This window comes from Anabas testudineus, chromosome 17, assembly GCF_900324465.2.
Source record: "Anabas testudineus chromosome 17, fAnaTes1.2, whole genome shotgun sequence".
NCBI lineage: Eukaryota > Metazoa > Chordata > Actinopteri > Anabantiformes > Anabantidae > Anabas > Anabas testudineus.
In genome coordinates, this window is record NC_046626.1 from 15069691 (window position 1) to 15095489 (window position 25799).

At 39.1% G+C, this 25799-nt stretch overlaps 1 protein-coding gene across 3 annotated transcripts in view; it reads right to left on the reverse strand.

The window, feature by feature from the left end:
- pde1cb (phosphodiesterase 1C, calmodulin-dependent b) overlaps nt 1-21599 on the reverse strand; it is a 47427-nt gene extending 25828 nt beyond the window's left edge. For all 3 annotated transcript variants that reach the window (XM_026373964.1, XM_026373963.1, XM_026373962.1), the window contains exons 1-2: nt 21034-21599; nt 17857-17883 (exon numbers count right to left, since the gene is read on the reverse strand). In XM_026373964.1, the coding sequence (XP_026229749.1) occupies nt 17857-17883; nt 21034-21134 (128 nt within the window). In that variant the 5' untranslated portion in view covers nt 21135-21599. The remainder of the gene's footprint in view (nt 1-17856; nt 17884-21033) is intronic.
- Nucleotides 21600-25799: the final 4200 nt, after the last annotated feature.

The window sequence follows — 25799 nt, forward strand, 5'->3', positions numbered from 1 at the left end:
ATGTTTTACTGGTGAGAGTTTGGAGAATGACCATACAGTCTCCTTTTGTTAATAAAAATTATTCATTTACAAATCTTCTAATGACTCACCTAAAACGCAGCCATCTCCATTCTCGCCATTGGTTAAGTTGGAAAAAGAAGCTGTTCCTCAGAATGAATTAATCATGCACCCAGGATATTTGGCCACAACATTGATTATGACCCTGTTGTAGTCACAAACTGTAGATCGATGTGTGCCTACGATTCCTGTACACGTGCTCAGTGTTTACAGGAAGAACAAGTTGCACATGTGAGTCCTGAGTTATTTTATGTAACCAAAACAAAGATTTCAGGACATTGAACAACATAAAAAGCTACTTCGGGAAACCAAAACAGCAACAGCAGCTAACTTTTAATGTGCAAATAACAACAGCCATAAGTGTGCAAGCAAGCACGCATCTGTATTTGTATTTTCTCCACTCTCTATTTTGTGCACATGGGCAAAAACAGCCAAACGCATTTATCAACGCAAAGGTATTAAAATTCACATTGTCTATTTTGTTGATTTGAAAGATGCAGGTGTCAGTGTGAACTCTTAGCAGATCAGTTTGCATCATTTTTTGTGTGGGTGAAATCAGGTTTGCCCGTTTTTGTACATGCTATCCTTCAATAAGTCAGATCCTAAGTGTCCATGGTCATATCACAAAGATATGAAGATGACATATACATATGAACATAAAGATATGAGAAAGACTGACTTCAGCAAATTCCTGAGTGAACACAGTGAGTCAATGACAGACAATGTACTTGGCAACAGCAGAGGGTGGGTGTTTGATTTGTCAGCAGCCAAGTCATCATTTTAAAAAGTTGAGTATTAATCTGCATTATGGGTTTTTATCATCTTGTTTAACTCTGCTTTCTTTTACAAATTCCAAGTAAAATAAAACACTATAAACTCCTACCACAACCCAAAAAACATAACCTAACCACAATATCTAAAATGGAGGTACAGACTGTTCTTCTCCTTGAAAAAAAGAGGAACTTCCATGTAAAGAGAAATTTGTGTATTTGAGAATTTGTATCGTGTTGGCATATTTTTTTTTATAATAAATTTGGATAACTATCTGGGATCATGGCAATATCACATCTTATCATCAACATCATAGCCAGTTCAGTATACAGTGCAATGGGGCAGATAGCGCAAGCAATGACTGAATGAGCACACCCATTATTTCATCATTCTGTTGCTTAATGCATCTCATTAGGCAATAAATGATATATACCTTCAACCACGTTGACAATGACAGGTCAGAAAACAAAGAAACTGGGCCAAGAACAAAGAAGCAATGCACCTAAAGTCTAGAGAGGCGACGATCTTTGTTGTGGTTTTTGAGATCCCTCTTTTTTCCTCTTTCCCTGCACCACAGAATTACAAGCAAAGACAAACTGCTGCTTTGCAAACATCAAGTAATTTATTAGAAAATGTGAAGGTTGCTCACTTACACACTTTTTGCTAATGAACAAGCGACTCACTAGCTTGCATGCGCTGACACACTCAGCGAGAAGCTGGATTTAGTGGAGGCAATGTTGTGTAATTTGTTTGCTTCCTCTGAATCTTTACTGTTATGGGTCATTTCTTCAAGTAGAAACACTCATTCAGACAGTGTCATAAACTTTATTATGACTATATATTATGTCTGGCTATTATGAACTATAACAACAAACTATAGATAAAAAAGGCATAGTGATTGAAGTTTAACTCTTCATCACCATCTTAGTTTTTGAGTGGACAATGTAGCGCCTCATCTTGCATGACTGACCTACAGAGTAGCAAAACTATAGTGTAACAAATTACAGAGGCCATTAAATATATTATGAATATAGTGGATTTACTGTGTGTGTTTCTATTGTTGTGCTTTTGTTAATGAAGCATGTATGTGTTTGTGTTGTGTCCCCAAGAATGCCTTTCTAAATCCAAACTACATTTTCTTTAATCCCAGTAAGCAATTTGTGGGTTCTGAGAAGTCATTTGTTCTACAGGGAAATATAACAAAGCCAAGAGCTTAACAAAACCAAGTCAGTCTGCCGACGAGCAGCATTACAGCATGACAAGAGTCAACACAGTGTGACAGAGTTGACTGTCGTGTATCTACGTGTTTGTGTTTTGCATGTATATTAACAACATGATCTAAGTTACATAGCTGCAATAGGATTAGATAAGCGCATGGTCAAACGTTTTAATTTCAACATCCATGAAGCACTTACATGTGCTGTTAAGTTTTTCACTTTTTCATATTGTGCCACTTAATTCAACAAACAAAGACAGAGTTTTTCTTCTTGCTCTTGCCTTTTGTCCAGATTGATAATATGCTTCGTAGTCTGCATGCATGCAGAAGACCACTGCATGACAGAGTTATTATTGGAACTAATTTCTTAATGAACAAAATGTGTGAAAAGTGTGATACTGTAAGGTAAGATCATGTTTCATTCAAAGATTAACAAAGCTTTTTTGTTTACTGTGTGCCTTTCTTTCAAAACCAACATCTTTTCCAGACCTTAAGCCAGTATTTGAGGTGCCTAGACATATCCATCTAAAATAATAATCATGCTACAGTTGCAAGTGTCTTGTATTATAAAAAATGTATTGTGCATTAAACAATTGAATGTCAAAAATGGAATTCAGAGGGCATTACGCTTTTCTTAACAACATATTTGCTCTCTGACAAGATGTCTGCCAATTAAAATCTCCAGCAGCTGGTTGCGTATCAGCACTGGACTGATTAAACACAACATGCTCATCATCAGTTTGGGCTTGTTCTCTTTCCCAAGGTAAAATCTGCACAAATAACAATGCAGAGAATAACACAAGTCACCAAACATACATGGCACCACAAAAGTGCCGACATGGCCAATTACTGGTGTCTTCCCATGATTCACGCCATTAATTAGCAGAGAAAGAAGAATGGGTACCGAGGGAGAGGAGGTCCAATGAAAGCAAACGAACTTACAGCAAAAATGTGGGCACACTGGGACACAGGCACCGCTGCAGGATCGCATAATTAAGGATTTAATGGACTTGCTAATGACTGTACTATTGTCCGCCTTTCATTTTAGCCTCAAATGACACCATGTAGAAGGGTTTGAGTAACAAATTATGGAAAAGAGAAAGTGATTTTGAAACTTGTTGTAACAAACCTATTATTTCACATCACAGGAACCCGTCACAGAGGGCCCTGTGCCGTGACGTTAGGCATGCTTTCATGACCATCAGAATTTTTCAAATACCTCAATGTTCCTCTACTAATTCATTGTAATACATTTTTTGTAAGTTTAGGTTTAAAATGTCCACTAATTTTGCTGTGTTTGGGAAGTAACTGCCATTTTCACTGTATAATTATAGAATTACAACATAACATAAACATTATACAAGATTAATAATGGTAAATGGTCAGCAGTAATTTATAGTTTTATAGTCATTTTATAGTAACTTTACACACTTTTACTTTATATGAATTTCAACAGACTTCACCTGTATTAACGTTTTTATTTTTTACAAAATGTTCATCTTCATCATCTATCATACAATAACTGGAAATGCCACAGCACCCAGACAGCATTCCTGTTATGCCCTCGGTTACACTGGATTAGCACTGGCAGCAGAGTGAAGCAGCTCTATCAAACATTCAATGCACTACTACACAGCAACTCGAGCTTGTTCAAATGCAACAGACAGTTGCATTTTGAAATTGCAGAAACCTTGTGTGCAATCACAGTTCAGTGGGCTGACACCAAACAACCCAACTGCACCCACTAAATATTTGTATAGCTCCTGTCACTCACGAGGAAACAATACACATGTACTTTTAGAACATCTCCTCCCATGTAACTCCACAATGAATAAAATAAAACAAAATAAAAAAACCATGGCTGCTCTGATATCACACACAAATCCCTGCCTTGAATTCTCTCCAGTGACAGACTACCTAGCATCCCAGCTCTTCTGTCAAACGTGCTCTGTCTCATGACACATGTTAGTGCTGTCGTATAATCCCTATCGTGCTGTGGTGTGTGATTTACATAATCCAGCAGATTACAATATGCAGCCCATGGCCAGCATAGGTCTATATTAGACAAGGGGAAGAGAGTAATTATATGTGGGCATGAGTGTGGCCAAGTACAATCTTTTGTCAGATGAAGTATTTATTACTTTAAAGTTATACTACGTGCTACATTTGACAAAGAGCACTCTCTCACTGTGAGTTTAAACCAGTCTACTGGGCTGTCAGTGAAAAGTTGTGACAGAGTTGTGAACCACATTATAATCGACTTTATAAGGCAAAGTGAAATGTGTAGAGATCCTTTTAGTTTCGAACTGTCAAATGAAAAATACAAGCGAGGTATAGCTGAACATTTGCTCCAGCTTCATGGTTGTCAAACTTTTCATTTGAGCAAGTGATGCTAACTTCGCTAATATACCTCCTGAAATGCATACAGACAGTGAATCCTTGTCTTCACAGGGAAGGTGACAAATAGAGGCTATGTTTCTATGACTTGTGAGAATTACTTGGTGTATATATTATATTTCAAGCAAAAAGTGTCATAGGTAAACAGTTTTTTGACTTTTGCTCTTTTTCTTGTGTACCTTTTCCTCGGATTAGTTCAGAAATGTGATTAGTAAATAGCACACATTACATTAACAAGGATTCTCAGGTGAACTGTTTAGGCCTGAACAACCTGTTTCATCCACATTATCCAACCAGCAGAGTAAGGAAGAAGAAATTTTAGATACAACCCCAGTACATTTAGAAATAACTATAATAATAAATACCAGCTTTTGGCATCTTACATCTAAACTACAGGAACTACACACCTGTAATCCATAATCATTGTGACATGGGCCAGGTAAAAGGATAAAGTAGATTTTTACAATAAGATAGGTAAGTGCCACGGCAAATTATCTCAAATTTACAAAAACAATGTGGGATAGAGTCATTAAAGGTATTTTAATATACACGAGAAAACATACTGAGTTTGACTTAGAACTACCGAAACATCATTTCATATATCAGATATTCATAAATAACAAAAGGTAGGAGAGAAGTTTGCATTCAGACATACTGTTGGATTATTTTTCTATGTATTTTGGGTGCATACAAAAATGTCTTCAGTTTTTTGAAGGCAAAACAAAACACTCAAAAGCTACCTTAACTATAACCAATTTTTCTGTTTGGTCATGTTTTTCCTGCTCATTCAGTGCTGGCCGCCATGTCTTCAGTTCATAACAAGGTCTAGTAATTTACTTACAACAATCTAATAAGGTAAAACCAGATTTTCAAAGGTCATTGAATTCCCATGTGAGATGAGTCATACAGGCTAGAGATTAAAACAGCTTTCTGTCTGTCTCTGCCAGCACAGCACGACACACACTCACACGTAAAAGTATAGACATCGCATCTGCAGTTGTGAAGCTGCAGGCAGTGGTAGAGTTTGCAAAAGCAATTTTGAAAGTGTATATTTCAATTCTTCATATCCCTCACAAATCACAGAGTGGTGAAGGGGTTCTTCCTCTCCAAACTGCCATAAGGAAACCCTTGAGCAAATCACTTAACCCCAAGTTGCCTCATTAATGCGGCTCAGAGGCGAACGGCAAAAAACTGTGGAAATATCAGGCAGCTACCCAAAGTGTGTAATGGCATGAATGTTAAGTAAGGTCTTTGTGAAAACAGAATACTCATAGTTGGTACTGGAAAACCCAGAGCCAATTAAGGGTTAAGTGAAGCAATTCCTCAGTAACAAATATAACCTGCTCTCGTTCTACAATTAGATCTAATTATTGTGCAAAACTTCTTAATGGCCTAAGAACAGTGGATAGCCCAGGAAAACTCTGGTTTCACAATCAGATGTTATTTTTAGGAGTCTTTCCAGCACTGATTAGCTAGCACCACACTAGATGCCAGCAGCAGGTGTTGTCATTGCCAAATGCTACTACAGTATAGGCTAATGGTTTTAACATGGATCTTTGCCAACCTGATTGGCCCATGTGGGCACAGCAAACTCAAATTTCTCAACAATAACAGCCAATCTACTGCAACTGAGGTGCATAAAAAACTTTTCTCATGCTGTGGAAAGTGAAAATGACTTGCAGAGCAATAAAAAACACAATTATAGCCAAAGACCTGTGAGTAAACAAGAGTAAATAAAATGAAGTAACAAGAAAAACTGTCAAGATAGAAGATAGAGGAGGGTAGGTTTTAGTGGTGTCAAACAACAAAAATAAAGCGTTTCTTTAAGAGTGGATAAGGATAAGTGAGGTCAGTTTTTTTTAAATGCCACCTAAAATCTACCTAGATATTAGATTACATACATTATCTCATGTAGAAGTCTCAGACGCCCTGAGAGGTGCAAATGTGTAGGTCATTGATAAACAAAGAGGGGGGTAGTCAGACAAACTCTGCAAAAGCAATAAAATGGTAGTTGTGTTATGCACACAAACTGCATAGTTTACACACAAACACACACACACAGACACACAGAGGCCAATGAGCTAACTCAATGAAACAGGAGCAGTAGACAAAATAGTGATTTCAATTAGATTATCTGTTTGACTCCAAGCCAGACAGCAGCAACATAATAACAGATAGTGCATAATGCTCTGAGTCTATCAAATTATTACAGCTGTAATCCAGACATGTGGATAGCCAACTATGGCTGCTCTGACAATAAGAGCAGGTGTAACTACACAAAACAAACAGAGCGTCCTGTACTTTTAACATGAACTAACTTGATGGTGTTATTTGGGAACAGATACTGTATATTTATTGAAGATAATTTAGGTTCAGGAAGAGACAATGATAAATAAAGAGACATGGAGGGAACATGATAGCACAGCTGTCTCTGCCCTTGTCACACGCAGACAAATCAATATGAGCTGAAAAGTGGTGCACCACGGTTAGTGAGGCCAACTCTGGTCTGTCTTTCAACCCCTGGATAAACAAGGACATCAGGGCAGTTGATTTGGCAGAGGGCCATTTCACACAACACAGAAACACATGCACACTGCACAGATAAACACAAATACGCATGCAGCATTTATTCCCATGAACCATTATTCAGTTCAGTTAACACGTCTCACATGTGAGTATGACACATTATTGGTAAAATAAGATAAGATATAGGAATAAGATGTTAAGGATATAAAACTTGCATGTGCATTTACTGCAGTATCTTTGACTGGGTGGGACTGGCACCACCTTTATCATTTATTTGAATCAGAGCCACAACTGTCAGTGTCAGGTGAGCATTAGACACTCTAATCTATAGATTCCACTGCAATTAAACAAACAAAATCACAGTGAGACTCCGTCACAGCACACATTGCACTAGTAAATTACTTTTTCCAGCCTTGAAAAGGCTGTGGCTTATAAATATGTAAGCACATTGATCTGTATGTTCAAGGTGATTCTCTAGAGGGTATCTAACGTCACTCTGGGTGATGTAGGAAATCACTAACTGAGGTAAATAACAATAACAAAAGTGGCAGGTACACAACCCACATAAGTTTTATTGCCATTTATGTACCAGTAGAATACTTTTCCACAGTGGGAAAGCATTCAAGGCTTAGACTCAGCCCCATTTCAGGCCAGTCTCTGACCTTCCTGCACTGTCAAACTATAAAAAAGCAAATACTATGGGTGCTTATTAATGTGAAAATCTGATGATAACAATTATTGTATTAAATGTATATATAAACTAGTATGTCATGAATTCCTCATCTAATTAGAATGAAGACGTTCTCTGTTGTGAATTTAGTTCTGGTTTGGTTTGTTGTTTTCTTAACAGTGTGGGCATCTGGTGGGCCCTTGATTTACAAGAAGATGAGGTATAATTTCTGTCCTAATCAGGTGACTGAAAAAGTCAGTTATATGTTATAAGTGTAACTTTCCATTCTCTTTTTAATATCTGCATGCGAGTCAGCACCTCGCTAGAATAGGTGTTAATATGTTTTCATCATACAAGTATTATCCTAAAAGTACAAAACAGCAGCACTATCGCTTCTTGATGAGCAGTTGTTTTCATGTTCGAAAAGAGTCACTGCACCAAAACCAAAAACATCCCTATAAACCATGTTGATGAAACACCAAATGTCTTCATCAAACACCAGGGTTACCAAAATTAGCATTCCATTTATGACTCAATTAAGCTTCATTATGTTCAGCAGGAACAAACTGCAGTGTCAAGATGTGAAGTGAGACTCCTCTCCATCATCATGTCTTTGACGCTACCCTGAAGGCCACTTATTTATTTCAGATTGTTGAAGTGGGAAAAGAGGTCTCAGCTAGACACAAACAGTTATGTAGATGAGAGGCATAGCTAATGAAGTGTGTACTAGATTAGACCCCTCACACCCCCCCCCCCCCCCAAACAGACACACACTTTCATTCACACAAATGCAGCTTAGATTCTAGATATATCACTTTTTCGTTGTGTCTACATGTCTGTTGAGGAAGATGTAAAGCTAATTATGGCATTGATGTTATATTGCAGTTCAAGTTGTATTACAGTGCAATTAAGTCAGCATGTTATTATGTTTATACCCTCTAATAGCTTTCCCCAATTAGTCCTGTATGCTTCTGTGTCTGTGGGAGTGCAAAGTAGATGGCACATATAGAACACGAAATAATAACTGCAGATCATATTGAACAATTGTCCCATGGTGTGTGTGTATGTTCATTCACTAAACAGGATACAAATTGAGAAAATACATAATGACTCATTCAGTACCAAAGCAGTATTTGTCACAGTACAATATTTTTAATAGGCTTACTACAGACGCAGTCTGAATGAAGAATCCCCCGGGACTAACACTATTCTATTACTTGTTGGATAACACATTTTTCATAATGTATAAGTAGAATTGTAATTTCAATTCAATTTAGTTCGTTTATATAGCGCCAAAGCACAACATAAATCATCCCCAGGCATTTTATCTTGGAAGGTTATGACCTTACAGCGGCCATTTGCCCCGACAGGTTGGGGTAAGTGAACCTCTTTAGTCTTTGTGTATATCAATGCCATCGTATCTGTTGTTTCACTGGTAAACGTGTTCATTCATATAGACTAAAAAAAAGCCAGACAGGTGAGTATTTGTCTCCTTTTCCCTGTTGTTTGGTGTTCAATACCTATGTTAATGTTTAATTTTTCCAGGCGGCATTTATACATACTGTTCTAAACTACACTTAGCATTTCTGCCACTGATCCATGCACCACTATGCGTGGGCTAGGACATACAGTACACAAATGCAACAACCCGTATAGCCACAAAACTGCTAGTGCACATCAGCAATGTCACTGGCATAAACAGTCAGAAGTGCCACTTGTAAAAGGTAACAAAAAATAAAACACAGAATAGCACGGAAAAGGAGCAAACTCCATAGTTTAGTTAGTTTTAAATGGGCAGCTTGCTAACTGTAAATACTTTAAGAAACACTATTTGCTACCCATGAAGTATTACGGCACGTTTCTATTATTGTCACTGTGCAACAGTGAACTACTGTTTTAAAAGTTTATTATCTAGAAAGGATGTTTAGTCCAGAATGTCCAACAGAGCATTAAAAAACGGTGACAGAAAACAGGGTCCTACAGTTACTGCGTCACTGCTGTGATTCTCATCATTCCTCTTACATCAACATCAAAGAAAACACTGGTGGATTTATTCACATACTCACACATTTATACAAAACAATCTATGTAATATCACACAGGCCCACACAATGATCACACAGGCTTTCCATATCTGACAAAAGATCTTTTTACCAAGTGGTAAACAACACATTTCATGTTCCAATGCCAAATAGTTTCTTGTAGATAATAACTTAGCAAAGTGCTAACCCATTATCTACTTGGCTACTATCCAACAGTGGCTGAAAGCATCACTCAAACAATTCACTTACTGCTTTTATTTACTGTTTTATTCCACCTGTAGAATATGCCAATAGACATGCTGCCAAGTTGGACATACTCTCATGTCCAGTAATTCTTGTCAAAAGCTGCCAGAAAATGTGGAATGATCACAGCAAAAGCACCAAATGATGTGCAGTATAAGGCAAACTATAAATCAGTAAACACAGTTTTTGACCTCATAATGTTTAATTTTGTTGGCAGTGTCAGAGAATTGTTGATTTAGTTTTGTTACACTGCTCCCTGTGCTTCCTGTCCCCCAGCCATCAGGCAACAAAATATTAGGTGCTTCAGGAAATACTGGATTAGATTGTTTTTTTGTTTTTTTTACCCAAAACTATTCCAGTCAGTTTCCTGTGATGTACTGTATGTTTATGTTTAAGCAAAATACTGTGCACTCAGTTGAGACCCTGCCCGAGACTTTTAGCTAACCACTTCCATGTTCTGGTCATTCCATAGCAGTGAAAAGCTCAATACACATAAACCTCACCCAGATCAATCTGATGCATTAGTTTGGACTTTATATATTTTCTGCTTTAGCAAGAAAACCCCATTTTGCAGACACGGTCTATGACACTGGTTATGACAAGAGGCTGTAGGCCACAGAAAGCATTTTAATACACTATATGTGAGGTATGCAACTCCCACTAGACTTGAATTGACTGGGTTAGCGGGAGATGAATGAGGTGAGGTGATCGATAGCTGAATGGAAATAAACACACACACAAATAGCTGCTGGGCATTACACACATTCATGAGTACACACATTCAGCATACAAACAACCTCCTTTTTGCATTCCCACAATATTTTCTCTCTCCATGAAAAATGCAAAGAGACACAAAAATAATAGTTACACGTTTCTGCTCTATCTCTCCATCTACCTGTTGTAATACTCTTAGGACAAACAGCCAGGAGAGACCAGGGCAGAGGTGGCACAGAGAATCAGGGCTGTTGGAGGAAGGGTGGACATAAACAACCAGATTAAGGAGACAATTTGTGTCATAAATCTCCAATATGTGCTGCATGCAGCAAGACAGGGAAGCCTCGTGAGCAGGGCTGGCACCAAGGAAGCCTGTGACGTTTATGTTCTTATCTCTGCCATATCCTCAGCTTAGTATAAAAGCCTATCATTTAGGCTTTGTAATCAATCTTCAGAATAGCAATACACTTAGCTGAATAATGTCGCTCTAAGGTAGGCAAAGAGAGAGAAAATAATCAGTGTAGAAGCTCTTTGCTGCAGAATGAAAATGCAGCCCTTCTGCATACAGTGGCCACTTTAAGAAAAGTGACGAAAAAAATCGGTTTGAAAGTGTTGCTTCCTCATTGTGTGCAGCAAATGAAAGGTCCTTTTTAGTTTGAATGGACAATCTCTCCCACCACAGCATTTGCAATCAGCAGTTGAGAACTGGTAGCTTATTGAGGAGGTGGCTCTTTCCCGTTATTTGCTACTGGCTTGTACAGCTCCAGAAGCAAACTCCTGCTGCCAGCAACATTACTGATGGAGGAGTTAAAGGTAGCCAAGGCTCCATAAGTCATGATGCTGAGAGACAGTGGTGCTGAGAGGGCAGCTGGATGCACTGGAGCGCTGTCTGAAGAAGATCTATACCAGTGAGCAACAACAAACCTGGGCTATGCACTTTGTATCTAGCTTTGTGGCTGGAAGAAGACAGGAAGCAAACTTTTAAAACCACAGTGAAGGAAATCCATTAGCACAATGAGGTGTTCTGGAAGTGACGACCAACTAGGACACGAGAGTGGATCTCAAAAAACAAATAAAATTCACACAGGAATTGAAACACTCATCTTAGACCAGACACTATTTTGTGGTCTTAGGAATCAAATAAGGTGGTGCTCCTAAAGCTGACTGTACCACAGGAAGAGACAATGCAAGAAGCACATACAGGACTACTGCTAGTGTGGAGCATGGAGTCTGACTGTTCTTTGTACTTTGGCCCATTTTTCTGTGACCTTATGATGTTACCTTATGATCACTGTTATCACCTTCTGTTTAGTGGTTTTATATGTCTTTTTCTGCCTCTGCACATGCTGTTTGAGGAAGAGAAAACTAGCCTGTTCATCTTGAAAATAGGAACAAAAACTGTAAACATGCAGTGATAACACTCTGTAAGACTGCTTGAGAAATAAAACTCACAAGTCATGTCAGTTCCCACCATTCACTAAATACATTTTTTGCTGGCTGTAGATGGACTGTAGGGAATTTCAAGGTCATGGTGGCGCCATCCTACTACAGACAATCCAAAAATGCATGTTGCATACGTGCAGGTACTGTATAGCAGACAGTGTTTATATCTAGTTTGTGTATGTATACTAATCCACAAACTGAAGGGTGTCTCTCGGCACCTGTTTGGTTCAAAAAACAATGTGGTGTGAATTATGCTAACTGAGGCAGTTACCTCAAAAAAGAAAGGAGCACTGATGTGGAGCACAGGGGGAACGAGAAGGGAAAAAGAAAAGATCGGTTCAAAGGAATGTAATTAGCCCAAGCTTTGAGATTCGATTGAACCAAGTAATTACCCCTCTAATCATCAGGTGGTAGGAGATGAGGCGAAGAGAGGATGACGAAAGGAAAGAGAGACCGAGGTGAGACAAGCCTGACAAAAAATATCACTGTATGAGTGCTGCATCAACACTGTCACACTCAAAACACCCTCCAAAAAGGCCAAGTGTAGTAGCTTTATTTTAAACACTCCCTAAAATTTGCATGGGGCTTTTTATAGCACAAACATGAAATGATACACAAAGGAACCAAAGTCACAACTCATTAGCACAACTAGAAAACAATTACAGAAAAAAAACAGAGAGCCATTAATGGCTGAAATTGAGGTCTTGAGCTCTCTCAGCGGGACTGCTGCCTGTCCAAACCTCCACAGACTGAAATGAGGAACAGACGTTTCTGTTTCACATCACACTGAGCCTAGCTAGTGTCTTGTGAGACGAGCCAAATGTGCATGAAAATAAAAACTTTTTTTCACACAATCAGTCTAAATGTGTGAGATTCAAAGTAATATGAAACAGTTTTGTCCTGGTAGAACCCAAATTGAAATATGTGCTTCAGTTTTTTTTTTTTATTTGATTGACAAGTGTGGGCATTACCATCTTTATTTTGAATCCATTATCGAAGCACAATCATCCTCATCATCGCCACTGTACGTCTTGTTGCTTCAGAGACAATTATTTGTTTGTTTAATGACACGTGATTGCATTTGTACAAGTAGGCAGCTAATCTAAACTTGCAACCTATAGCAGTATTACACTGTTGTCCCAAATGAATCATCATCTCTAATAAACAGACCAATAGCTGTGGTGACTGACAAATGGCCCCTAACAACAGATAAGAGAGACACAGAGGCTCAGCTAATGGCAACTAATGGGCTGTTCTTGATGGCAGTCACTGCGAGGAAGATTTGCTCCTTCATTAATGTCATTAACCAGTTCAATATTCTGTCTTGGCTCTGAGTTGACACTATCTGTCCTCTTCACTTTGCTCTTGGTCTTTGTGACCTGTTTCAATCTGGCACTTGTCTTCATTTACTTATAGTTCTGTTAGTATTTTTATCTAAATGTTATTTATTAAGGTGAAAGTATGTCTTGCAATACTAACTAAACAAGAGCTACCTATGCGATGGCCAGAAACAGTGTGTGTTTGGGTTGTCCGTTCATACCATTCTTGAACATGATATTTCATTAATGCCTTGAGGAAGCTACTTCACATTTGGCAGAAGCATCCTCTGTGACTCAATAATTCAATTAATTCTAGCTTGGAGTAGTTTTACTTTGGAGGACATATCATTTTGGTGGCATTTTTGATAATTAATGGCTCGTTTTCAAATTTCTTGGGGACATAGTCAGCATTTTAGAAATGCTGAGATCATTAATCAACACACAATTCGAACCACTCACCCACCCTGGACATTGATTTTATCATGTCTTAATTATTTAAAATGGGTCAAATATTTTATTAATTATTTCACTTCCCAGGTTACTAAATCTACAAATCAGTCCTGTTGTGTTAGTCCCAGGGCGTTACTTCAGAAATGAGAACTTGGATTGACACCTGACTCCTCTGAGACGCGACTTAACCTAATACTTAAATTAGACATGACTCTCATTTATTCCAACTGATTTGAGATGCAAAAATGCAGAATCACCTCAGGGTTAAGCATCAATAAAATTAAGACTGCAAAAATGAGAAGTGGACCAATGAAGATACAAACGAGAGCCACTAAATCTCAATATATCATGTAGAAAAGCACATATGGTCACATGGGCATTAGCCACATCTCATGTAATTTAAAACAGCAGTTTTGCCATGAATCCTACTTTTACAAGGTCATAATTTCTTTAATTGTTGTTGAGGTCATAGTGGGGGTTGGAAGGCATTATATTCAGAGGTGCTTCTAAATTTTTGGCCCCCTTGTTTATTTAAATGAATAAAATAAATGAATAAAGCAGCCAGTGAGTGTATTTACAAATAGAAACTTGAGTGTATGCTGACTAGCATATTGAAGGAGAAGTAAGTAAGTGTCTGAGCAGCTTGAGTCATTAATGCCACTGAAAACATGCACTATTTTCCAAAGCTGCAATGTGGAGAAACACAGCAATCCTGGGAGGGGGAAAGGACACACAAAAACTCTCACATTAACACAGACACACGCACACTCTCAACAGAGTTGGCAACTGGGCAGACTACATTAGGCCATTTAAGGCTGGAGGCTAGCCTGGATCAGATGGCAGACACTTAAAGCTTTTAAAAGCTGGGCTACAAGGAGTGACCAGTGTAGCATATTTAAAAGCTTAAGTAAGAGCCTGTTTCATTCAGTGTTCAGATACATGCCAGTGAATAAAAAGAGATGTGCAAGTCATCTAGTTATTGCTGTGTTGTTGGTGGTGGTGCTTGGTGATCAATGCCTTTTTTGTAAACATAAGAGAAAGCTGTTTTTGTCCTCGTTGGCAAGTGAACAGCTTCAAATTGCTCTCTGGCACATTCAAAAGCACAGGATTAAGTAGAGATTTATCAAAGAAGCAGCATATTGTCAATCGACCATTTGCCAAACCCATCCCCTGAGCAGCGACTGTCCAATCACAGCTTAGCAACCGTAACTAGGAACAGCAGATCTGTCAAGCTTTGGATTTGTCCATATGCCAATGTGGTGTGCATGGAGCTGCAATGTAAACTGCAAGTGTTAGCATATCCAGATAAGACAAGGTCAGATTCCAGGTACATTAGAATTTCCAAATAAATAGGCGAGTCTTCAACCTCAAAGCCCTTTCTTCTATAACTTGCTTGTTGACATGTTAAGCATTATGGCATGACGACTGACATCCTGTCCTTACAGGTGGAGTAACAGAAGCTGCATGTTATCAATGCAGCAGCATCAGCCTCACTGCCCTGTCTAAGCTTTAACACGTTCACAAGTGTTTAGTATAGACAGCTTAAAACAGACAGATGACTAGAAATGTTCAGGTGAAACTCTCTCTCTGTAGAGATGGTGTAAATAGCTTAGCAGGATATATAAATATATAGAATATAAATGAAGAAGCAGAAAGGCAGAACAGGTTTTTTTTTATCTCCATGTCTTCTGCATGGCTGATCTAGTGATGAGGACGACTTTATGCCTGAAACAATCAACTGTAATCAATCCCTTGTACACCCTGTCCAGGCTGTTCCAATGATCCTGGGCCTTAAGAGGCTTCACCAGCAAGCTTCTAAAAACCTACGCAGTAAAAGCTGCATGCTGTAGCTTTAGGTAAATATTAAAAAACCTTGCAGACAAACGTTTCTAACAAAAAGCTATTAATCACCTACAGCTGCGACTGTCTATTCGGTCAGCAAAATCGACAGTTGCAGGCTAGAAACGAGAAATTGGATTTTGTGTACCTGCTATCTAAAATCGGGAGCCAATATTTTCAGCACTTGCAAGGACTCTTGAGTGGGAAATCCCCCATTGTTATTATTGTAAACTGCATATGTGCCGTGTGAGGATGGAAAACTTGACAGGCATAGCAACAGTAACCAAGGGGGCGGAGCTTAAAACTGTCAATTGTTGAAAGTGCAGCAAACAATGGTGACCATGTGATCAAAAACCAATAACCAAAATAGTAACAGGCAAAATGTTTCCCTGCTAACACCAACCAAGCCCACATAAAACACAAACACAAGCCAACGTGCATGTTTCTTTTCATCTCTTTTCAAGCCCTATTTTCCTTCTCTTTCCATACAAACACACACTCCTCTCTCCGAAGTCTATCTCTCCCTCCATCTGCATGTGTGAGGGGTTATCCTGGTGTGTCAGTAATGACAATGTCCCAGTGTTCCTCTCTGCCAATTAGCCCGGCCGTAATTATACAGACACATATGGAGCTGTCAATCACCGAGCTCCTCCACACAGGAACTCACCCGCCCAGCAGAGAGAGCGAGAGAGAGACAGCAGCTAAGGGAGAGAGTGAGTTTCCAGCAGCTATACCACTCCAAACGACCACACACTGTGCAAATAAGTAGCATTCGTTCAATTACTCAAACTGTGCGGCAATCCCACAGTTCACAGGAAAATGCCATGAAACAGCATTACAGCAGTGCTTCAGCAACCTGTGTTGTTTTGAGCTTCATTTGTGTAGTGTTTACTAAGTTAACAGAATTTCTGCCAATGCATGTTTTAGAATTTATGAGGTGAACATGAGAAGAGGTGTATTGTATGCAGAAATAAAGTCTGTCTGTGTCAGCTAATTGAAAATGGTTGAAAGAAAAATTAAGCAGAAGCAAAAACTGAGAACATACTGTTGTTAGCCACATTAAGCATCCTTGTTGCCCTTAAAGATTAATATAGAAGCTATTCCATAGTTTGCTTAATGTCAATGAATCCCATTGAATAACAATTATTCTGCTATTGTCCAAAAACTAAAAGAATGAGTCACTGGATACTGGGTGATACTATATGTTCCTTCATTTTCATGAACAGATACACTGGTTTACTGTCACTGAAAACATTCACATTAAATGTGTATTAATCTGTGAGTTCCATTAGTCTGCAGCAAATGCATAATTTACTCCTGTTCTTAACATTTGCTCAAAACTGGAGTGTCCAACTACAAGGATATTACTTGTAAAAGAGTTGAATTACAGCTACATGTATTGCGTATAGTTTGGCACAGTCTCCTGGGTCTTAAAGTCATAAAATGTGCACTTTGCATAAGAATAAAATCATCATGAGGTAGCTGATCTGAATAATGAAGGACACTGATAGCATGTTTCAGATCAATACAGAAACATCTTTAACAAATGACACTTAAATCTAAATTACCCACTCATTCAGTGGCATTAATTAATCCCTGCTTTCACCCTTGTAAATAAATGCACTGAAGGCCCAGTTAATGGAGAGCTTGATTTCCCCTGAGCATCTCTAACAGAACTAAACAAATGAAAGTTTTGTAATGAGGATGATACGCACTCAAGTTATTTGTCAAGCTTTCAAGTTATGTCAGTTGTCTATTTTTCCCAAACAAGCGTGTCACTTTAATTTCTTTCTAATAGGGTGCCAGTTATCTGGTCACGATGTTGAGCTGACACTTCAGTCACGAGTGAGAGAAAGAGAGTGAAAGGAAGAGTGTTTTGATTGCATACAAATGTAAAAAGGCTTCACTTTGTGACTTTGGCAATATAGGTGGATAACAGCGTTAATAATCAAAGTAACTTTTATTCAAACTGCACTTTCATAGCAGATTTACAAAGTGTCTCTTTGAATAACAAAGGAAGAAAACAAAAAGGTAGGTGAAGATCCATGCGTTACAGATGATACAGTTGAGAGGAAGAGGCAGAGGGGGAATATCAAGAAACGAAGATGAATGGGAACGAGGGATGAGGAGGAAAAGGAGGAGGTCCAGAGTCCCAGCAGCAACTCTTACCTCTGGGACGTCTTCTTGTACTTTCGCCTGCCAAAGAAATCAAATACAAGGATAGTGAGGGATCGATTGAAATCTATGTTGGGTGTTTTTTTTTTTTGTTTGTTTGTTTTTTTTAACATACTTCACTTGGGAAAACAAAATAAAAAAGAAACACACCGAGCCTCATGGAAGATTCATTCTCAGTATGTGTGAGTGATCTAATAGAATTTGTTGCATTTATCAAAACTTTCTCATATGAAATGGGTTCACACCTGTCGTACAGGTCATGTAACAATATTTCATCAAGTAAACTGCACAATTGAAAATGCAGAGCATAAAATTCTTATGGACACACACCAAAAAGTGTGGACATACACGTCAATATTACCACAATATAATGGGTAAATGCCTGTTTTTGACCAGTTTGTTTCTTTTTGTCAGTAGTCATATCATTTAGTTGTGTTCATGCACACACACACACACACACACACACACAGCAAAAAACAATCGCTCACAATCTTTTATGCAGATTAAGAATTTAAGGGAGGCATAATTATATGCAAAACACACGCATACACTCATGCACCACTCCACCCTTCGACATCCCTCCTACTTACACACTACACAGTCACATTTAAACACACCTACTATCACTTACCCTGACATTTGGCCTGAAACACACCCACACCTCCGTGAAGAGATAATAGTGTAGCTCTAAAAGCACAAACACTCCCACAAACTTAAGGCATGCATAGTAGTGAAGTGGTTGGAAGGGTGGACCCACTGCTGTTCATCTGCAGGCATGGATTTAAATTCCAGTCAGGCACAATTCACAGCACTTAGCTTGATTTGTTTCTCAACTGTATTCTATATCCATCTATCCTGGGGCTCTGTGTAAAACTGCGAGCTAAAGACGTTAATCTTTGAAGAGCAATGTTAACAGCTCCCTACTGTCTTAGTGAATAAAAAAGATAAAACGAATGAACTGCTAGCTTACTAACCCAAACCCTATGAAAACAAAACCACATAAGAGACACATGATAATTATCATTAAGGTCTTAAGCAATATTAAATTTGAAGTAAACTAAATTTTAGGGACTTTAAAATGGCTGGCTGGCTGGATGTCTGCAAGATTTAAATAAAAATAATACTAATACAATAATAAGTTCTTATTGCACATGCCAAATCATTGTAGTGGAATGAAAAGTACCATATTTTCCTCTGAAATGTAGTGAAGTAAAAGAAAAACTGCTTCAAATAAGATTACAGCGGTCAGTGAGTCACCTTGATCCTCCTTGGTCCAAATCAAAGATGCCCTTCCCTTCAGGGGTCCCTCTGTGATGAAGTGTTGATAAAGTGATTAAATGATTCATTGATTTCCATTAATCAGTGGGTGACGGAGAGGTAGGGTCTGTCGCGGTGATCTAATTTATTAAGGGAAATCCACCGGAGTACGTTAACAGTTGCAAAACATAGAGTGGCTATATGTCAAAGAAAAGTAATAAAAGACGCCACGCTGTTTGTGATCGGTGGACGTCACCAGGCTATAGACTGAGTCCGTGAAGATTGAGCAGGGGAAAACTTTTCAACACAAATGTTCTGTCTTTGGGAGATTGGTGTGCGGTGTTAAGTACACTGTGGCTGAGAGAGTGCTGTGATAGCCATTCAGCAGGCACACACCCAAAACATGCAGCTGCTATAAACCGGCAACACAACGCTTACAGTTAATGTCACCAAGCTGGAGTAAACACACCTCCAACCATACTGTGTATGAGTACATGCCCAGGCAACAACCTTTGCGTACTGTAGCTCACTATCTATCAAACACATAACATACACTGTGTCACCTGTCAACATTTACAGGAGCTGCCTGTCAGCTGAAGCTCACTCTTTTTAAAAGGAGGCTCTTTGTGGGATTAAAGGCTAATGTGATCTCTGACATGCAACAGGAGCCCTCAGTGCACCCAGAAGATTACAGCATAAAGACAAAAGGAAAAAAAAAAAAAATCATCCGGGCCCCTGTGACATCCATCTATCTCATCTATGAAATATCCAAAAAGACAGATGGTTGTGATGAGAAATATATGATGGTGACCAAACGAAAGAGACAATGAAGTCATCCGAGGAAACTGAATGTGGCAGGGGAGGAAGGTGGGGGGGACCCACATGTTGGGCTCCTGACACAGAAGAGAGAAAAACAATGACTAATCACGGAACAATAGAAATACAGTGACATGAAGATTACTAGATTAAAGTGATGTCAGAGGAGAGGAGAGCTGATCGATGAACTGCAGAAAATTGTGAACAGGCCCGTGCTGCATTTAATACAGACCTCCAGCTATAACATTAAAGACCCTCCCAGCAACACAGCTGCCTCCTCCCCCTGCTGAGCACGAACGACGAGGACTGAAAATGGATAATGGAGAGAAATCCCTTCCAAAGTGTGTGAGCTTTTCTTTTCAGGGTGAAAGGTCAGATAGGTGTTAATTGGTTGGTGGAAGAAACTGAGGACTGTCTCTTTGTCCAGCTGAATGACAGAAAAATGCATATATTCAGTCATTCAAGCCCAACATCACGTCTTCTTGTGTCAAAATATTTCTCAGACACGTGTTTATTAAATGTCAGATGAGTCATGCAGTAAAAGACGCCATCAACATCTGGCCTCCAATCTCTGCAGTCAAAAAAAGTACTTAAAAAAATGACTGAAATCATTTCTGCATCACAGCTGCAAGTGTGAGCAGCTCTCCTTGCTACCATTTCCCTTCTAAAGTGCTTGTTGTCTTCTTCCTCCCTGTCCAAACAAACCATTCGAGATAGTTCAAAGGAAGCAATTTGACATTTCTGTTTGGTTTGAGAAATTCCAATCTCGTCGTGTTTTTCTTGTGTCTTTAGGTTTTCACTTTAATTTTATCAAACAGACTATCCGTGGTTATTTCCCTCTCCCATACACTGCCACACACACACATTCACACACCCACAACCCAACTGACACACACTGTAAACAAAATGAGGTGACTACTGCCAGACTTTTATTATGATATCCATTGGCTTGCATCAGAATGCATCTATAATGAAGTTGTTACAGATCCATTGCAGAGTCAGTATTTTGAATATCACAAATCGAGTCAAACACACCGGGACACACAGTATTACTTTACACAAACACTTGTTGTGAAGGGTAAAAGTGGGCATACTCACAGTCCCCGGAGCCTGAGCCAAATCTTTTCAATCTGTTCCGGCTGGAGGTACTTCAGCGCCGTGCTTTCAAACTCCTCAATTTCTTTGGTGGGAGACTCCATGTCAGAGACTCTCAGTGTTCCAGATGTGCCAATAACAGATTTAAAAAAAAAAGTTTAATCCCTTCAAAGTGTGAGCAGTGAGGAAGATGCAGCAAACAAGCAGAGAAAGGTTGAAATGTGACTGAGGTTTCCTCTTTCTTCTTTCACATTTGCACCCACAGCTCCAACAAACCGGCTGTCATCCTTCCCTTTTCTCTCTTTTCCCTCTTGTTTATATGAGAGAACGTGTGTGACTGAAACTCAGTAACACTCAGTGCAGTGCTCAAGCAAGCAGCTGTGACAACCCAACTATACCTCTGTCCTTTCTTCCTTTCTTCTCTCTCTCTCTCTCTCTCTTTCTCTCTCTCTCTCTCATTCGTTCACTTCTCTCCTGTGTGAGCACAGGGGTCCTGGAGCCATGCCATGCTCTCGCAGCAACAACGGGATGCAGACAGCAGGGCAGCGCAATCCGGGATTAACGTTCAGTGCCGAGCTCTCCACACAAGAGGGAGGGAGAAGAAACGCCACCAGTCGAAGAGAGGGAGGAGACTGCATGATAATGAGAAACCATGTTCAGTTTCATCCACTGTAAAACAGAGGGAGTGAGGGTTGAAAACGAATGGGAGAGAGAGAGGAGGGCAAGACCTTTAGTAGAAGAAATGACGAAGGTGTGAGTGAATTGCAAACAAGACTTTCCCTGTGAGAGTTTTCAACAATAACTCAGTGTTTCCTTCTCTTTTCCTGCACCTTTAATTTATAACACTTTGCTTTTTTGATAGGGAAAGTAAAGGTTGATAAAAGGCGTAAATCAACTTATTGATTTTGTTATTATTAGTGTAAACATGACTACTTCAGAGGTTAAAAATGCATAAATCTGTATAAATACATCAGCAGTATTAAATACCATGCCAGGGAGGATTAAATGTGCAGACTGTGCATTGACACTGATTTGACTGAGATTAGTCTGATCCACTGAGCGCATTCAGGACCACCCCATTTCCAATCCCTCCAAATACAAGGATTGTAATACTTCAAATATTGTTGTCAGTCTTTCTTTCTCACTCTCATATGTTCAACACAGCAACAGCACTCAAACAATCTGTGTTGTTGTCTGCATTTGTTCAGGCCAAATTATTCCAAATGTGCTTCATTCAGAACATTGGTCGGATGACAATTTTTAGACGGCTTTCCCAAAGCATAATGACGACCGTATCACAACACGCAGGTTGCTACATATATTATGTGTTGTAATCCTTCTCTAATGAAAGCTGTACCCGTAATTACATTACAGCAGCAGTTTCTTGGTACTCGATATTATGATTATTTTATTCTATAATCAATCATATATTCATTTTATTATTTTACTGTACTGTATGTTGGAAATCTAAAATTATATTCTGCAAAGATACCTTGAGCTTCTCTCTACTTCTTCTCCTTGGTCTTCTCCACACAACATACAGGTGTCTTCTCATTGCCTACATGCCCAGAACTTGCAAGGATGACTCAGCCCAGTGCCCCCCTTTCTCCAAGCCCCCTACCACACTCTCAGGTCTTTCAATTACTTGATGCAGGATGCAGGGATAATGCCATGGCGCTCCCTCAAAGGGGCTTCTGCTTTCATCTGCTGAGATGTGTCCTTCATGACTGGGAAGAAGAGAGGTTTGCCTGAGTACCATGAAGCCTGCTGATGTTCTCTTCAAAGGCGCACTTATCTGTGTTTCTTTCTCCCACTTTGTCTTTGGCTTGGAGTTTCTTTCTCTCTCCGACTACCTTTCTTCCATCCACTCTTCATAACAGTTTTTTTCTCCCTTTTGTGGAGGTATGCTGGCCCCCCAGGAAATCTCTAGCCACAGGCAGAGTTGACAGGTCAACTTGAGGGGAAACCTCAACAGTAACTTCCCATTTTGCCGCTTGTTGTTCACAAGCTCACGCCCCAGGGACTTGATGTGCCGTGTCAGCTGTATGTGTAAGGTTGACACTGAACAAGGTTGAGCCATGTGAGAAAGGTTCTGTCAAAAATGCCGCAAAGACTACGAAGGTCAATTTAGGGTATATTGCAGTCAGATTCAAGTGTTTATGTGAAAAAGGAAAATTGCATGCAATAGATGTTTATGGTAGCTGAGTCTTTATTGGAAGGCTGCAACAATATGGCTCCACAACCTTAATGTGGGAAGAGATGAAGAAACATAATCTGCTACCTAAGGGTCAGTTTTTCCAATTAACTGAATTCTACCACCATAGAAGAATGACAGTTCTGAAAATCCTGCAAACCAAACATGAAGGATGACAAATCCTAACTTTCAATGACTGTCTGCATTGTAACTATGGTATGGTCTACTTCCTGGATCATACCATGATTTTAGATGTTGAATTTACTTTGAAACAAGCTTTAAATAAGCCAAACATTGCACTGATTATCACAGAACAGTAAAATTATACTTACATTGAAATGAAAATATTTATAGCCTCTCCACATTCACTTGAAAAAAGAAAACATGCATGAGGTAGCAGAACTACAACCTTATTGAGAGAGAGTAGCCTCCAGCCTTTGCACCCAAGAAATATCAGCAGGATACTTTAATTACGTCGCTATGTCAGCAACGAAGCACCTTGTGGAAACAAGCACAACTGTATCATGTTATTTTTTCCCCTGGAAAGAAAGAGGGTACACTGCAACAATGTTGACTGTGTGAAGAAATACAAATACACTGAAATCATTTCCAAATGATGTGTCTTTGCCAAAGGATCTGACAGTAAAAATGAGAATAATTAGCAATCTGAGTGTGATACTGAATTTGTCACTATAGTCACATGTTAAAACCACAGGTTCAACCGAGAGAAAAGCAAATATAACAGAATGTGAATTAAGAGTGGTCTAGGGAAGCTACACAATGAGAATATATATATATGTGAATGAGTGATTTGAGAATAAAAAGGAGTTTACACACGAGCCAGGAGCAAAAACAGATTGCATCCCTTCACAAGATGAGAATCAAACTATGCCCTCTTGATTAATAACTATCACTTCTTCTCACAAAAGAATTACTGAATAAAGTTTTTAGAAAATAAATTCCCCATTTGACTATGACGGAGAGACTTGCTGGAAAACAGGCTCTGCTAAGGTATTCTTGACACTGTGCTCAGGCTCCCTCAAAGCTCACACATCGAAATCAAGACATTAACAGCCTCAGTCATTTGAGGTACATGAAAAATTCAAATCTCATTTAAATTTCTCGGCAGTTTGATAAGGATATCAATGCATCAAAATAGCAATCGCCTTTGCAGTAATGACCACATTTTGGTGAAGATCATTCATCACAAAATATGATTCCCCATCTACCGTACACTTCATTTCTATTTTTGTGCTGGATGTAGCAGAGATGGAAGGATGGGATAGCCATAAAGCTATATTTATTTGCAGAGTGATGGAGGCAGTAAAATATCCCGAAGAAGAAACCTCCTATTGCTTCATCCCCAAGAGAGATTTCTACATGTCAAAGGTCCTGCAGACAACAGCTGAACTGAGGACTGAGGTAAGGAGGGAAGCAATCAGGAACAAACAGCATAAAGGTGCTTTACACAAGGCCTTCTCTTATACAACCGTGGCTGTAAAGGTTAAACTGTCACTGCAGCTAATATATCAGTTATTTTCCAACTCTATGTTGTGTCCAAAGTACGCGGCTTATAACGCAAAGAAGAAAGATAAGCCTACACAGTATATGTAGAAGGGATCTGGAGCACTATTATAAAGTGCTTTTTTTTTTTTTTTTGGCCATGCTCAGAAAGTCTCTTGACTTCAATCCAATACTCCTTTGGCATATCCCTTCAGTAAAGAGCAGATGGACAGAAACACCTTTTCCAGACCACGGCAGACCACTTTTGTGCAGGATTTCTATCATAAATGCCCCCAAGGATCAAATCTGTCATCTAAAATAAAGGTGCAAAGATAAAAACTTTAAAAAATTAAAGAATGGAGCCTCTCACTGGGTGTAGGCTACTGGCTGTTGTTGCAGTTTGAGTATGAAAGATCTATCTGTCAAATTACTTGTCTTTAATTTGATTTTTAGCACAGACTAAATTAAATGTACTTTTTAGAATAGTTTGCGATAACTGTAAAAATATATTTGCAGTATTATATACAGTGCACTATACTGTGTGTTCAGTTTTCATACAGGAGAAATTAAAGACTATAGTCCTCACCTATTGACATGTTATAACCAGTCAGATTTTATCACTGATGACAGAGAAAATATAGTATTAGCAATATAATTTTACTGCTAAGGCACACGGTTCAGAGCAGAACTCCTCCCAAGGACCTCAATCTGTATTTGTTTTCACCCTTTATACTATTACAGTAGCTCCTTTGTTGGGATCACACACCATTCAGTTTTTATGTGAACGCTTACACATTCTCTGCTTATCACGACAATGTCTCCACTAAGTCTCTGGCTTTACACCCATGCTTTCCTGTGATTGCATGCATGTTGTTAACATGTTTTATGGCTGCTCTCTGCACACAGGTTGGAGCCTTATCCTCCAAGCACAGCAACAGCAAGACATGAATTACAACATGTGGGTCAATTGAAAGGAGTGGACACATGAAAAGAAATAAACCCCATCAGAATCCTTCACCTAGAGTCTCATTAAACAGGAAACCTCATTATTGTGCATACATGACCAGTGTGC